Source organism: Aegilops tauschii, chromosome 5, assembly GCF_002575655.3.
Source record: "Aegilops tauschii subsp. strangulata cultivar AL8/78 chromosome 5, Aet v6.0, whole genome shotgun sequence".
NCBI classification, from domain to species: domain Eukaryota; kingdom Viridiplantae; phylum Streptophyta; class Magnoliopsida; order Poales; family Poaceae; genus Aegilops; species Aegilops tauschii.
In genome coordinates, this window is record NC_053039.3 from 575,132,854 (window position 1) to 575,149,809 (window position 16,956).

At 42.4% G+C, this 16,956-nt stretch overlaps 1 protein-coding gene across 1 annotated transcript; it reads left to right on the forward strand.

Annotated features, from left to right (window-relative positions):
- Positions 1–4,804: 4,804 nt before the first annotated feature.
- On the forward strand, positions 4,805–8,791 carry LOC141023220 (uncharacterized). Its single transcript, XM_073499566.1, has 4 exons — positions 4,805–5,053; positions 7,154–7,282; positions 8,417–8,431; positions 8,528–8,791. The coding sequence occupies exons 1-4, from the start codon at positions 4,805–4,807 to the stop codon at positions 8,789–8,791; spliced, it is 657 nt and encodes a 218-aa protein (XP_073355667.1).
- The last annotated feature ends 8,165 nt before the right edge of the window (positions 8,792–16,956 follow it).

Sequence of the window (16,956 nt, forward strand, 5' to 3'; positions counted from 1 at the left end):
CCAGGCGTGCAATGCGCAGGGCCCCTACTTCTGCAACAGCTTCTGCAACATCTTTCCCACCCTGTGCAACTACTGCTTCCTCATCCAATCCGGCTTGTGCATTCCCGAGTGCGCAAACCTCTGCAGGGTCAACTGCGAGTGATCGACCATGCAGGAACGCATCGACATGCATGGATTCGAGGGTGTCGATGAGCGTGCCTGCGTTGCCATTGTTATATTAGCTGCTCTATGTACAATAAGTCGATGCCGGTCAGGCTGCATGCATGTATTGCGTGCGAGTGCCTCGACTTAGCATTTGATACCGTGTTTAATTTGCTACTATTCCCTTCACTCAACATATTACATATTACCATGTTGTGCATCCAATGCATTTATGTTGTACGCCCACCATTTGGTTATGAAAAAGACTCGTTTGGAAAATCACATATCTACCAAGGCAAAGTTCAGGTTGCACCTACTTGTGTATAGTTCATCTGGAAAGGTCAAATGTTCTCTTGTTTGGAAGAAACAAAAAAGAGATTTTTTTTCATATAAGGATAACACGAATCTTGATGCAAACCGAGTGGTTTAGATATATGGTACGCTGGTATGGGGGTACTAAAAATCCACACTCGAAGTATTCCTATATGCACATCATATAATTATCGTTTCTACCAAGTGTTTGGTTGTATAAGTAAATCAAGTAACTCCCACGATAACCCACGTAGCCCTTTTAAAGATAAAGAAGAGAATTATTCCACGATCTTTACTTGTGTTGTAGGTAAGTTACTCTTTTAGTATATATGATTCCTATTAAATCTATTAGGCTATGAAATTGTTAGAGTACCGCATGGATTCACTCCTCTCGAACACCAATTTGGGTTACAAGAATTTATACAGGGGAATTGCTCATAGAAGTTCAAGAAACCGAGGAGGAAGAGGGGTGGAAGAAAGGTAGGAGAAGCCAGGGGAGCCGCCAATGACGTGATCCTACGCGGATTCCTTCTTCGTTGCTTCCTCCCCTATACTTGTAGCTCGTAGTAGCCGGTGATGCTCAACCAGACCCGGCTAGTGTGATATCCAAGGGCAAGCCCAAGTATATGTATGGGCTAGGGGAGGTCCCTAACACCCCCCTCCTTGAAATGCTGCTTGACCACAAGCTGACGCACCGAGGACCACCCGGTAAACATATATATGGGCTAGTAATGCATGCAGTATGTGCGGCTTCTACTAACGCACTACGTGTTGAACATCGCCCGGCACTCTTTTCACTCCTAAACAACCCGTGAAACCATTAATTATGTGTGATGAGTGCCATATATATGTTTGTTATTATAATGCACTTGTTACATTTTCTTTATAACTACTACTTTTTACTAGTAAGACATCATTGTAATGTGGTGTCTGTATATGTTGTATGTGGATCAATGTTAAAATTAGTATTTATGTATCCATGCATTTTGATGATGTGATCAAGGCGCAATATGCTGCAATAGCATCAATTTGAAATCAATTAATAGCAACTAGTCGTCAATCCGTGCGAATGCACGGGCCGGTTATGTATTATTTTCCATCAATCTATATTATGAACAACTATGCTTTTATGATATGAACCACTATAATTGAGATGTTCGTGAAGCATATAAGTTTAAAAACATAGAGATCTACAAATGGAGGTATGCATAAAGTTACACAAAATTAGAATCTAAAGCCAGAATAGTAATATGTTTTTATAACATAATATCACATTATATTTCTCAAAGTTCACTACATGAAGAGGAAATCATGCGTAAAACATATATCATAATAATATGTTTGTCGGTTTCACTTGGGAAGGATGTAGAGCCGCCTAATACACTGCTTATTTCCTCATGCATATGGTGTGATTTTTATTTTACATGTAACTATTTAAAATATATTTAAACAACACAATTCAGATAGTTGAGCAATGTGATTTTCATTTACCTAAATATTTGCCATGTACACTTAATTTAAATCAAATGACTTATGGTAATGAACTTATAAGACTCAAGCCATAGAACAGTATAATTTTTATGTGATATCTTTTAGTCAATGGATGACACACATAAAACGTGCAGGTAAACTTCTCTAACTTTGACACATATAAAAAGGATTCATTTCTTCTGGCTGCTAATACACGTGATACAGAAAATTGATGGCTAGTACTATGATCATACTACCCTACAACATCAGTCTCTGAACGGCAATGATGCAAGCTATCTTGATTCCTTTCGGATCCGATCTAGCAAGAAGCTAGCATGCTAGCTCATCCGGCAACATGCACAGGTAGAAAACTGACTTGTTTTGCCCTGAACATGCACGTACACAACCTCCTGAATATGCACTTGATCAATCCTTGCGGGTGGGGATGCAACACATGCGATCTGTTCATAAAAAAAAAACCATTAAAGGTTGGAAGAAATAAGAATTAAAAGAGTGTGCACTGGACGGCAGGTGCTGATGCCTACATCCAATTTTGATGCGGCCGTGCGTAGACGTGATTGTAGTCTGGACGGATTCTTGAGAAAGAAGCCTCCCTGTATAGGTGCATGAGATATCAAGGCCTGATTACCCAAATAGAGAGACCTAAGAGAGAGAGAGAGAGAAAGAGAGAGAGAGAGAAAGAGAGAGAGAGAGAGAGAGAGAGAGAGAGAGAAACGTGAGAGATTGAGCTAGCACAAAAACAATATGATAGGACAGTAAAAAGAAGGTGTTTCTAATAATTAGAAAAATACGTGATAGAGATACGAGAGAGACGTGAAAAAGAGAGAGATACGTGAAATTAAGCCTTCAACCGTGACCCACTTGATGTAACGTGATGATATTGCCTCCCAGTCGTGATTATGCACAGTTTAATTAGATAGATCTTTTTTTAGGTTTTTTTAGGGGCTTAATTAGATAGATCTAAATTGTAATATATTTCACAAAAAAATTAGGTTCTAATTATTCCTTTTTCGGATTACGATTAAACTAAAACCTTCGCCGATTAATATTTAAAAAAACTTATCTAGGTTCTATTTGTTCTTTTTTGGATTAAGATTAAACTAAAACCTTCGCTAATTAAAGTTAAAAAAACTTATCCGAGTAGATCCGAACCATTATAATTCGGACCCACTAAATCAATGGCATCTATTTTCTAATTTTCTCTAATTAACGTGGAAATTTCTTGGAAATGCCTAATTAGTATTAGTAAGTATAAATATAGATACGTGATAGAGATAGGAGAGAGACGTGAAAGAGAGAGATATGTGAAATTAAGCCTTCAACCACGACCCACTTGATGTAACCTGAGGATATTGCCTCCGGGTCGTGATTATGCACAGTTTAATTAGATAGATATTTTTAGGGGCTTAATTAGATAGATCTGAATTGTAATATATTTGACAAAAAAATTAGGTTCTATTTATTCTTTTCTTGGATTACGATTAAACTAAAACCTTCGCTGATTAATGTTTAAAGAAAACCTTATCTAGGTTCTATTTGTTCTTTTTTGGATTAAGGTTAAACTAAAACATTCGCTAATTAACGTTTTAAAAAAACCTTATCCGAGTAGATCTGAACAGTTATAATTCGGACCCACTAAATCAACGGCGTCTATTTTCTAATTTTCTCTAATTAACGTGGGAATTTCTTGGAAGTGCCTAATTAGTATAAGTATAGATATAGATGGCGGGCACCAAACACCGTGGCGAGCGGTGGAAAGGGCCCGCCATTGCTGCACAAAATTTCTGTGACGGGCGGTGGTGATAGCGCTCCACTGTAGATGGGCTACCACTGGCGGGCAGTGGTGATTGCCCACCAGTGAAGATGGGCTACCACTGGCGTGCGGCCGCCCGCCACTGTTTTTTTGAAGGAGAATCAATTAATATCGCGAAGATACCAATTACACCCAGTCTCTGCACCAACAAGATGTCACAAAGACATCCAGGATGCACACAACCAAAGGAGAAAATTAAAAGAAAGGAAAAAAAGAATGATCTTGCCACAGCGGTCGGCTCCTCTCAACAGCAGCACACATACCACCACCTAATACAACAACCGAAATACATAAAAGGTCTCCAAAAACAATGCCTCCAAGAAGGAAACAGTGCACAAGTGCCGTCGTTGCCCGATCCAAAATCTTGGGTTTTCATCCTGGAGAAAGGCCGCACTCTCAAAACAATCCCTCTAGCAAGGCAATCGCCAGACACAACCAATGAAGATCAGACCTTAGGTTTTCACCGGTACTCGAGGAGTACCACCAAAACTGAAATCCGCCAGTGCTGCCACCCCCACTTATCACTGCTACTCCCGAGACTTATCTGACACCTGGCTGACTCCATCGCCACCAAGGCTCCGTCCGTCTAGTTGATCCTCCTATCACGACCACCATGACCTTCTCCATCATTTTCTCCACCATGGAAATCAAGAAGCCGACATGTCCCAAGGTATCATCAACCAATAGAGCTTCGCACCATGCCCTCAGAACCTCGTAGGCAGATATGGACGTGCACGACTAGATTCTGTCCGATCCAGATATCCTGGGCAAAATCTCCAGCACCAGTTTCGGAACACGTCGGTGACTAGATTGAGGAGGACCGATCTTGGAGGACGTTTCCATGAAGCAAAAAGAGTACGAGGACCACCACCATAAGCATCATGGTAGTAGGCCACCATGGTGTCCAGCAGCATGCAGCACACATGTCCGCAGACTTGTACGGGCAAAGATCCAAACTAGCACGGCTTGAGGACGTGCGCCGACCGCGCCGCAACACCATGCGGTCACGAGCGACCAACTTGCTGCCGACCAAGAGCAGCCCCACCGATGGACGAGGAAGATGCCGTCGGGATCTCGCGGAGCTGCCCAGATCTCAGCAGCTGCCGCGAGATGAGATGCCCGGCCGCCGCCGTCATAGGATCCCGTGCGAGCTTTGCCGATGGTCCCCTCAGGCAGCGGGAAGATGAGGGGAAGGAGAGGCGGGCTCAGGAGTCATCGACGGTGGCGTTTCCCCCATGTAGCCAGATCGGGGCGACGCGGGGCGTGTCGCCAGATAGGGGCCGCCCGCCACTGTTGGCATATTAGTAGTGGCAGAGAGGCAGTTGCGGGCGCCCCTGAGAGCCTTGCTCGCCGCTACTAGGCTTTTTGAACTAAAGATGAGGACAACACCATGACCTAAAGACGAGGACAACACCAACTGAAACTGCATATCCAAACTTCATTGAAACCTGGCAGCGGTTACCTTCCCTTCTTCTGATCCTGCTTACTACTTATTGTCAAATGCATGGTAATTATGATAAAAGGCAAACAACAAAGATGCCACATCTAATAGTTGCCAAGGCCTAAATGACTTAGTAAACGAGTAATGTTGAATAAAGCTGATAAAGGAATCCTAGTCTTTTCTTTTCTTTGCTAGGATAATGAAGGCCGACGGGGTTATATAATTGTAATTTACGAACTAGGTCATACATTATTGAATTTTTTTATAAAAGGAGTAATATTTAAAAAAAAATCTTTAGGTCATGGGATGTGAGGAATGGGTAGAGGATTTTCCCCAGCTGGTTATTTTTCCCTGGAGCGGTGTAGAGAGAGTTTTGGATCTGTCTGCTTAGATGGTGTAAACTTTTTTAGCCGTGTGATTGTTTATTTGCTGGATTTTCCCAGCAATTTCTTCTCCACGGAAATTGGTAAAGCTATCCTCATAATTCAGTCACTGTATTTCTTGATTATTCTGTTATTCATTTTATTTTTACTGTTGCATATGGACTGTGTGCTTGTGAATTGTTGCAATTAGCTATGATGGGAACACACCATTTGCGCATAGATATGCTCATGTTTGCTCTCTTGATCCTGGTTATTTTTTGCTTAATGACCGACTGCTTGGTAAATTGTTGGATAGAGTTTGTTATCGTCACAATGCCAATACAGAGAGACTAGAGTGCTCCAAGTAGGCTAGCAGTTACTTTTTTTAATGCAATTGTCAGTGGTTGTTGCCCGTGTGTTGTATCAAATCTCGTAGCTAGTGTCCACTACCGGGAAAGGGCTTATAGGTGAACTCAAATTAGTGCCGGGCGAAGCCGGACACCCGCCACAACTAATTTTGAAAACCAGCAGCGGCGGGTGACAGGGCGCACCGCCAGTGCTGGTGGTGTAGCAGTGGCGGGCGCGCCCGAATGACCGCCATAGCTGGACTAGCAAAATTTGCTAGCGTGTTGAAACCTGCCACTAGCGGGCGTTGCTACCCACCCGCCACTGCTACTTCGTCTTAGAGTGGCGGTCATGGAATACACCCAGTACAAACATAGTGGGATGACCCTCTCAAATTTTTTATTTTCCATATCAAGATGTTTGCAATGCGGGCAACAAAGGTACTCGTCACTTCCACAATGCAGTCACCCACGCAAAAAAATAATAATCAAGAAGTCAGGAGTGGCGGGCATCCTGTATAGCCCGCCACAGAACTTTACCGCCTTTTTTGCTTGCCCGAAATTCAGTTAATGCCGCGAAAATAACAAACCAACTCTAAAAGTTGTCAAATTATAGAGCGGGGCTTCTGGTGACGTATATTACAGATGGAAAAAAAATTCAAGTCCAAAATATGTTATAAAATTGAGTTATGTGTGTGAGGTGGCCATTTTGAAAGCCTATACACTTGGTGGGAGAGTGTCCTGTTTGCACACGTTATGCATCCGGTTATGAATTGAGTCATCAGCCATGGAGGAATCACGAACAATCTAATATCAATGAAAAATACATATGCAGGAAGCAAAATTAACAGCCTGGACCCTGGAGAGGTAAATAGAGAAGTAACCGGGGATTAATATAAGAGATGCAGGCTCATGTCCGAGGTCATTAACGCCATCGAAGGGAAGGTGCTCCTGGATGGCACAGTGCGCTGGCTGGATCGTGACGCACATGTGCCCTACTCCAAGGGGCGGGTGGAGTAAAGCCGGGGCACCAGCGCCGTTACCTTCTGGAGTTTTCTTACTTGGTCTTGTTCTGTTACAGCACTTCTCAAATGCTGGGTTTTCATGTCCAATCATGCAAAGTCCATCTGACCACACTTCGTGAGACCAATCAATACAGACTTCGACAGAATCATAGCCATGTGCAAAAATCTGCAGGTGTCTTTTGATTTTTTTTGTGAGAGTTAAAAAGCTTTGTAGTTATTAACAGGATGATCAAGGGGATTTCTCTTCAGTGAGCATGGACACTGCTGTGGCGATCCGGACACTAGAAGCAACATACAAATCATCGGCTGAAGCTGCTGCTGTTGAATCCATGATTGCAAAATTGATTGACAAGGTACTACTGCTCTACACCCTAGGGTAATGAAAATCCCATCTATGTCACCCATTCCACAAACACACAACTGATACTTTAGATTGAGAAATTGGACACTGCAATATCCATGATAGTGAATAAACTATTATCTACATGGTGTGATGCACGAAGGTCCTTACTTGAAAAGTAAAGGCAAAGCAGTGATGCAGCGAGAATTGGGATTCTCACTTGGAGATCATTGCGAGTTATGTCAAGAGAATGGAAGTACTTCTGGAGCAGGCTTGCCTTGTATATGCTGCTTGCCCTGTATTTATCGATATTGGTCATTCATTGTCATCTGTAGTGGTCAGTGTCACTGCAGTATTACATTTCAATTTACTAGATATTTTTATTCTCAAGTAATTAACTGCATTTATGATTTGATGATGCTCAAAGGTCACATTGTTTTGACAGGTTAGGATTTCTGCGATATTTGTGTTTGTTTCATTTCTTGTCCTTCTGAGTGTTTGCGAAGTGCCTGCTCATATTGATGAGATCAAGGTCGGGTTTTTCTTCTTTAAAATGGAATTGCAACATTATGGCCACTTCCTTCCTAATAGTTTTAATTGTAGAATAATTTCAACGCGGATTCTGTTGGTGAAAACAATAAGCACCAAAATCATATGAACATCAGGTATGTTTGTAACATAATGCTCCCTCCTATGCAGATATATTCCCATGAGGATTCAAACCGGCATTATGGGACATTGGTTTTCCTACTAGGCCACTTCCTATCCAGCGTCTCCTTCCTATTTCTGGTGTCCATTTCGTCGTCGTTGGTTTTCTACTCCCTGATTGGCCTCAGGAATGAGTTCAGCTTCCTTATGTACTTTATAATCACCATCTTTATGTGCCTATTGGCGAACGAAGCGCTCATGATGATTGTTGCGTACATCTGGCTTGAGACTTACAAGTGCATCTTAACCTTGATTTGCTTATATGTGAGCTTCCATCTTGGTCTTCTTTCAAGTGGGCACACATATTGAATGAACCAACATTATTAAATAACCGTGGCTACTTCAAGTTATCATGATGCTGGTGGCAGGGTATTTTCGGATCCAAGACGCAATACCAGCGCCCGTGTGGAACTATCCGATGTCCTACATTTCATTCCAGACATATGCTGTCCAGGTAAGTTATATATGGCCATCTTATGTAACCTACATAAACCCTATGCTCATCTTGCTTTTACCGGATCAGGCGTGCTAACAAGCAATGCTGCTGCAGGGCTTGGTCCAGAACGAGTATGTCAGTACATCATTTGCAGTCGGGGCCACGAGGACGATACCCGGCGTGCAGGCTGTCCGAGGCTTGTATGGCATATCATCGTCGACGGGTGCCAAGTGGATGAATCTCCTTGTTTTGTTCCTGATGGCGATCGGCTACTGGGTCGTCTTGTATGTTTTGCTTCGTCTAGATGTGAGGAGACATGAGAGGCTTGGCAGGTGCTCCTGCTGGCCCAGCATCCACACCATTGCAGCTCCAAAGTGAGTTAGCCCTGAGCCACCGAGTGTGCTGATGTTGTAAGAAGGCTTTGTGTGTGTGTGTGTGTGTGTGTGTGTGTGTGTGTGTGTGTGTGTGTGTGTGTGTGTTTGGGTGTGTGACTGTTCATATGCATGTATACATGTGTGATAGCTTCCTAGGTAGGCATATCTGACGCATCCAAAGTAGAAGAGAAACATGAGGAGAATTGGGGTAACATATATACTGTATTTATCATGGTTAATTTGAGAATTGAAGGAATGAACCATGATTTGGTGATTTACTCTCTTGTCCATTCCTTTTTGGTACTCAGCATTGCTTCCTTTGTTGTCTTGTTGTCTCTCACACGTTTGATCTTCCTGGTTGGATCTGACTACATTGAAGGTCGAGTAGCGATCCTCTCTCGAAGGTGTTTTCTTCAAGTGTTGTAGATGATAGGGCTCGGCGCGTGCTGGGTTGTGCCAACATGCATTTCCATGTCAGTAGATTTGTGACATTGTAGACGATGTTGAATGTAGTTATTCATGCCTGAGATGAAGCTTGGCATAGTAGTCATTGAGCAATAACAGATTGTCTCTTCTCCTTAAATTCGTTCGTGCTTATAAATGTTGTTGGAGACGGTGGATAACTGAGTCAAGATATGAAGTGCATAAAAAAGTCAAGATATGAAAGGTTCTAACTGTGTAGGTGGAGAACAATCTCACCGGAGGATGATCTCAGAGGTGTCGGTGACATACACGATCAATAAAAGATGAGAAAATGCCATCCCAAATGAAAAATAAATCCATATATATAGACGAGGGGATCGTGACACTTCCACTTCAACCAAGAACCTAGTCTACACTAGTATAAAAGTTACGAGTTGCTGAAATCCAAACGATCTCAACCATCCGACACAATTAAAGCCAAGGACTCATGATGAATTTATTAAAAAGGTAAAAATGATGACACATGTGCAACCTAGTTTCCTGAAATCAGCAAATGATAGGAAACCTAGTGTATTGCCATACGCTTCCGCTAATCGACTATAGCGAGTTCAGTCTTTTATTTCTTCTTCTTGAGCGGAATGAGTTTGATCTTGTTGTTTGGCAGATTCCTCCGCACGCCCCTGAAAAACTTGACAAACGGATCGACAGAAGCATCACCATCTCGGTGTATGGTTTCAGTAAGCCTAAGGTTGTTGCACTTGAAACGCGCCATGCCCTTGGAATATGATTGGCGGCATTTCATCACCTCCTTTGTAGATTGGAAATCCGAGACCTGTTGAGCAGTGCAATGTTACAAGTATATTTTGGAATGGAATGCCAATATATTACGGAATGTTTCAAGTTATGGTAATTAGTTGTTGATGGAAGAAGTAGCAGCAGCACCTTGCAATGTCGCAAAGTGAGCTTCTGCAGGTTAGGCGAGTTGTACAGGTATTTGCGCAGCCCGAGGAAGTCGTCGTTGATACGGCACCCATCTAGAGAAAAGCTTGTCAGGTTCTCAAACTTGAATATAGGAAGATCCTCATGACTCCCAAAGAACAGCAACTGAAAACAAAAAACCCTACATGCACTCGTCTTATACTACTTTAAAAGAACGAAATAGCTGGCGAAAATCAAAATTCGAAGTAAAGGGCTCACAAGATCACTAGTTATTGACGAGACGACGCTTAAAAACTCGGAGATCGGGAGATTGGCCAGGACTTTCCTCCCTGCCGGCTGTTGTTCGGTCGTTCCTGCCGTATGCCTTCGTGCTCGGCTGCTCGCCTGCTCCTACCCTCCTGAATCTTGAAAAGGATCTACAACGTAGGAAGTTGGAACGGAGTTGCTGGATAGGAGATTCTTGAGCAAGGAAAGGTAGGAGGATTGGAGGAAGCCTAACCTGCCGTGGCGAGGGCCACCAGTGCCACACAGGAACAGACGAAGAGACGCCTCGTCGCTTCGCTCCTCTCCGTGAATCGAATAGATCAATCGTTGTTTTGTTTTTCTTTTTGATTTTGAGGGGAAGATTGCCACAATCGCTGGACGAGGCAGTTCCAGATCGGGGGGCTGCTCCAGGTTGCCAGTTGCCAGGCCGAGCGTCTCACAAGCCCAATAGGTTAGATATTTTTCCAGAGGCCCAAAAGATTAGATGAGAAGTAGATTTGGAGGCCCCAGAAACGGGGGGTCTGTGCGGGTGCACAGGTCACACCCCCCCGGGGTCGGGCCTGAATACAAGACGTTGGTCTGGTTCAAGTTAAGGCAATTTCGCTCGTCACTGTTTGCGATAATGTGAGGCGTCTTGATCAGGGGGAAATAAAGGTTGAATTAGAATTATAATTTTCTGCTGTGCCAAAATACACAGTGCATGCTTGGATGTTGGAGAAAGAAAGAAAATAATTCCTACGCATACACGTTTGATCAAGGCATGTGTCAACTAGGTTGTTTCTTTTGGTTGCCACGTCCACAACAAGAGTATACAAGTACATGATACCTTTTGATTGAGACTAACGGAAGAATTCTAATTGGTTACTACTTCTCATGATCAAGGCCATAGGAGATTTATGTGTTCGTGCGCTGGTTTAAATGGTGAGATTTGCTGTCCTTGAGAAACATTGGATGGGGGCTTCCAGGAAATTATGTTTAATTACTTTAAGTATTTAAATTTCAATGATTACTTGCTAATTTAAAGGTTGTGAGCAGATTTACTTCCTTTGGTGTTGGTCGAGAGTGAGAGATAACGAAGTTTTTGTTTGGTCAACTTATTAGGCAAGTTTGAGTCGGCTAGCTGTACTGGTATATATAGTCATGGTACCCTCTTTGTAAAAGCAGGTTATATTTAGGATTTTAGACAACATCGTGTATCGTAAATGGAGCGGCCGTCTTCGGGTGTCGCTGTTATTTATTTTGTATAAATTTTCGGTGTGGAAGTTACACGTGGCTCGAGGTCTATCGTTTCCGACGGGTTGCGTGCTGGTTACGTCTACTTTGGCGGGAGGTTCTTCATGTGTCGAGGGATTGTCCGTTGGTTGTCCTTACCCCATCTTCCGGTTACATGTACTGCTCGCGTAATTGGGAGATTTTATCAGCCGAATTCAGAGGAGTACATTGTATCGTGAAAGATCGGGCCAAATCAATAGCACGACGAGGTTGTGCTTTCCTGAGTTGGTATTCAGACCAAAGGTTGTTCACGGTAAAATTGTTTTCTTTCAGTTACGATCGATATTTTTATTTATCATGAGAAAATATTGTAGTTTGCAAATGGTGATAGCGATGGAGAAGGATCTATTGCGTGCCTTGCCTTGGTACCAATGCTTTATGCGTGTGCGTGTCGGACCAGCTAGTTGTGCCATGTTAATTAATTGCTATTCCAGTATGAATTTTGTGAGTAAGACTGTAGTTGATGCCTTGAACTTGCCGTTGATTGAACATTCACAACCATATGAGTTTTGGTTGATGGACAAGTTTGATCAAGATCATGCATCCCGTCGAAGTAGTTTCCCTTTATGCGGATATGGTGATCTAGTCGTGTGTGATGTGCTTCCTATGCATATGCATGTGAGTTCTATACTGTTGGGAAAACCCTGGACAGACTTGAGACAATTAAGTTATCATTATGATGATGAATTTTCTTTGGTATGGAAGGGTCGACTTATACTACTTGACTCATATACCCTGGAGCGATACAAGGAAGATCGCCAAAGACGTGATCATGCTCTGGAAGCAATTGATGTGAAGGTACTCAATGACCAAGAGAAAGCAGACGTGGACATTCAACATGCAGAATTTTTGGCATCGATAGTTTCTGCGGATGCATATGCTGAGACGATATACTTGACACCGAGGAGGGTTTCGTTTCAGGGAGGAGAGGATGATATGGCAAACACTAGATCTATTTGTACCGTCGACCACCATTACATACAAGAAGTTGGTCTGGTTTAAGTTAAGGCCGTTTCGCTCGTCACTGTTTGCGATAACATGAGGCGTATTGATCAGGAGAAAATGAAGGTTGAATTAGAATCACAATTTACTTCTTTGCCAAAATACACAATGCATGCTTGGATATTAGGAAAGGAAGAAAATAATTCCAACATATACCGTTTGATCAAAGCATGTGTCAACTTGGTTGTTTCTTTTGGTTGCCATGTCCACAACAAGACTATACTACATGGACATGATACCTTTTGATTGAGACTACCGAAAGTATCCTAATTGTTTACTACTTCTCAGGATCAAGGCCACAGGAGATATATGTGTAGGTGAGCAGGTCTAAATGGTGGGTTTTGCTGTCCTTGAGAAACGTTGGATGGGGGCTGCCAGGAAATTGTGTTTAATTACTTTAAGTATTGAAATTGTAAGGATTACTTGCTAAGTTAAAGCTTGTGATCATATTTACTTCCTTAGGTATTTTTCCGGAGTGTTGATTCATTTCCATTCCGACAAATTTGGGGCGCTCGATATGTCCTATTTTTAGCAAAGGTCATACCGGATTTTTCTGTGAATTTAAGCATGACTTGTGCTAGAATATGTAGGAAATATCGAGTCCCCAGATTTGCTAGAAAGAGAATTAAACGACATTTTGAGTTGACTTTATGCACTAGGGGAAGGAGGAGTAGCAACCATCACCGACTGTCGCAATATCAGAGAGGGAGTGCCCACCATATATGTGAGATGAGAGTTTAGGAAGGAAGACTCGACAGACCTAAAGTTAACCCGTTGTATATTGATTAATAGCGATGTGTGTGTTGAGTTTCCTGGTAGTTGCCTTCGATCGATTTTCAATTAATTAATGTTTCAACTATGAACATAGGAAATGTCTGACGAAGAAAAGGATTTCGGTAAGTGCGAATACTGCGAAGACGAGCGCGGCCCGTGCGACAGGCCTCACCTAGTTGGTGGTAGGCACTTCAGCATCAAGATGGATGAGACCTTCGAAGTGGATACAGTAAGTCATAACAAGAAGTAGCGTCATTATGTTTCATGGCTTGAGGATCTTGATACTGTCATTATGTTTCATGGCTTGAGGATCTTGATACTGTCAAGAAAAAAAAATTCCTGGACATTAAAATATTACTACTCAAAACGTGCGGCCACTAGCGTGCGTATTGAACTACGGTCACATCTATTTAGGAAAGATGGTAAGATTTTTACTATTTGTCCTCAGTGCATCTTTTGCAAACATTATTTTTCAGGCTAAATTTCATTTCTAAGTATGTTACTATGATATTCTTCAATAGGGACTCCTGATGATAGTTGTGCCTCAATGGATCGAGCATAAAGTTCGCATGACAATGGTTAGCTTACGGCCAAGACATCATACATTGCACTTTAGTGCATTTAAGATTTCTCGAAGCGAGCAAGTCTTAATAGTCAAAGACTGGAGCAAAATTGTGAAGGATTGCAGCAGAGAAGTACTAGGGGGCAGCAATCAGAAGCACGGCCCACAATTAGGAGACATGTTCATCTGCATGCTCCAGTATGATGAAGCAGGAGTGCTACACATGTTCTATGCTATTTTACCTGAGAGAGAGCAGCAGGAGTGAGTAGCTAGCTAGAATGAGTTTGAAGATGATGATGTGCTACACTATGACTATGATGATTAAATAGCTAGTGTTGGTGGTAATCACTATGATGATTGTTATTAGCTAGTGTTGGTGGCGATTAGATAGCTACACCATGACTATGATGATTAAATAGTGTTGGTGGTAATGACTATGATGATTATTAGCTAGTGTTGTTGGTGATGATATGATGCAAGAGTTTTTATATTAATATGATGATGATGATGATGAGTTATTATATCATTGGGTGAAAGAACCGCAGATTAGTTTCAAGTTAATCCATGAATTGGTCACTTAGGATCCATTCACTTGAAACTAATCCGCGGGTCTTTCATCTAGTGATTTAATAACTCATTATAATGTAAAAACAATCTCTAAATTGCTACTGTATGAAAAATAGTATAAAGCTGTATGAATACGACATAAAATAATAAAGAAATAGAATACGGAATAATAGTAGTAGCGCGGGCAGTGAGACGCGCTACTAGTAATTACCAGTACCGTAGTTTGCTGGAAGCGCTACTACTAAGTTGATATAACAGTAGCGCGGGTGTGCAGACGCTACTGCTAACCTTTAGCTGTAGCGCCGTAGCAGTAGCGCGGCTCCCCGCGCTACTGCTAGGCCAAAAACCCGCGCTACTGCTAGGCTTTTCCCTAGTAGTGCTTTTTTGTATTGTCTTCCATTAAACCTCATCATTTATTAGTGTTTTTTGTAATACAGTCTTCAATACTAGATACCTAATAGATGAAAAGAACAATAAAATTAACTATACGATTTTAAAACAACGAAATAGTTGGCGAAAATCACAAATCAAAGTAAAGGGCTCACAGGATCACTGGTTATTGGCGCGACGACGCTTTAAAACTCGGAGATCGGGAGATTGGCCTGGACTTTCCTCCCTGCCGGTTGCTGTGCGGTCGTTCCTACCTTGTGCCTTCGTGCCCGGCTGCTCGCCTGCTCCTACCCTCATGAATCTTGAAAATGATCTACAATGTAGGAAGTTGGAACGGAGTTGCTGGATAGGAGATTCTTGAGCAAGGAAAGGAAGGAGGATTGGAGGAACCCTATCCTGCCATGGCGAGGGCCGTCTGTGCCACACGAACAGACCAAGAGACGTCTCGGCGCTTCGCTCCTTTCGATGAATCGAATAGATTAATTGTTCTTTTCTTTTTTATTTCGATTTTGAGGGAAAGACTGCCACTATCGCTGGACGAGGCAGTTCTAGATCGGGGGGCTGCACCAGGTTGCCAGTTGCCAGGCCGAGCGTCTCACAAGCCCAATAGGTTAGATTTTTTTCAGAGGCCCAAAAGATTACATGAGTAGTAGATTTGGAGGCCCTGGAAAAGGGGGGGCCCTGTGCAGGCGCACAGGTCGCACCCCCCAGGCTCGGGCCTGCATACAAGACGTTGGTCTGGATCAAGTTAAGGCAGTTTTGCTCGTCACTGTTTGCGATAACGAGAGGCGTCTTGATCAGGAGAAAATGAAGGTTGAATTAGAATCATAATTTGCTGCTGTGCCAAAATACACAATGCATGCTTCGATAATAGAAAAAGAAGTAAAATAATTCCAACACATACACGTTTGAGCAAGGCATGCGTCAACTAGGTTGTTTCTTTTGGTTGCCACGTCCACAACAAGAATATAAAAGTACATGATACCTTTTGATTGAGACTAACGGAAGAATCCTAATTGGTTACTACTTCTCATGATCAAGGCTATAGGAGATTTATGTGTTCGTGAGCTGGTTTAAATGGTGGGATTTAATGTCCTTGAGAAACATTGGATGGGGGCTTCCAGGAAATTATGTTTAATTACTTTAAGTATTTAAATTTTAATGATCGATTACTTGCTAATTTAAAGCTTGTGAGCAGATTAACTTCCTTAGGTGTTGGTCGAGAGTTAGAGATAAAGACGTTTTTGTTCAGTCGACTTATTAGGCAAGTTGGAGTCGGCTAGCTGTACTGGTATATATAGTCATGTTACCCTCTTTGTAAAAGCAGGTTATATTTTGTAGTTTAGACAGCGTCGTGTATCGACCATGAATCGCCCGTCTTCGGGTGTCGCTGTTATTTATTTTGTATAAATTTTCGGTGTGGAAGTTACACTTGGCTCGAGGTCTATCGTTTCCGACGGGTTGCGTGCTGGTTACGTCTACTTCGGCAGGAGGTTCTTTGTGTGTCGAGGGATTGTCCGTTGGTTATCGTTACCCCATCTTCCGGTTACATGTACTGCTCGCGTAATTGGGAGATATTATCAGCTGAATTCAGAGGAGTACATTGTATTGTGAAAGATCGGGCCAAATCAGTAGCACGACGAGGTTGTGCTTTCATCAGTTGGTATTCGGACCAAAGATTGTTCACGGTAAAATTGTTTTCTTTCAGTTACGACTGATATTTTTATTTATCATGAGAAATGATTGTAGTTCGCAAATAGTGATGGCGATGGAGAAGGATCCATTGCGTGCCTTGCCTTGGTACCAATGCTTTATGCGTGTGTGTGTCAGACCAGCTAGTTGTGCCATGTTAATTAATTGCTATTCCAGTATGAATTTTGTGAGTAAGACTGTAGTTGATGCCTTGAACTTGCCGTTGATTGAACATTCAGAACCATACGAGTTTTGGTTGACGGACAAGTTTGATCAAGATCATG

What these genes read in the sequence shown, in the direction of transcription:
- LOC141023220 (XM_073499566.1), top strand. Translation starts at nt 4,805, where the DNA reads ATGGACGAGGAAGATGCCGTCGGGATCTCGCGGAGCTGCCCAGATCTC. An exon ending in GGGGCCGCCCGCCACTGTTG is followed by an intron (nt 5,054 to 7,153) that starts GCATATTAGTAG and finishes AGTTATTAACAG; the next exon opens with GATGATCAAGGGGATTTCTC.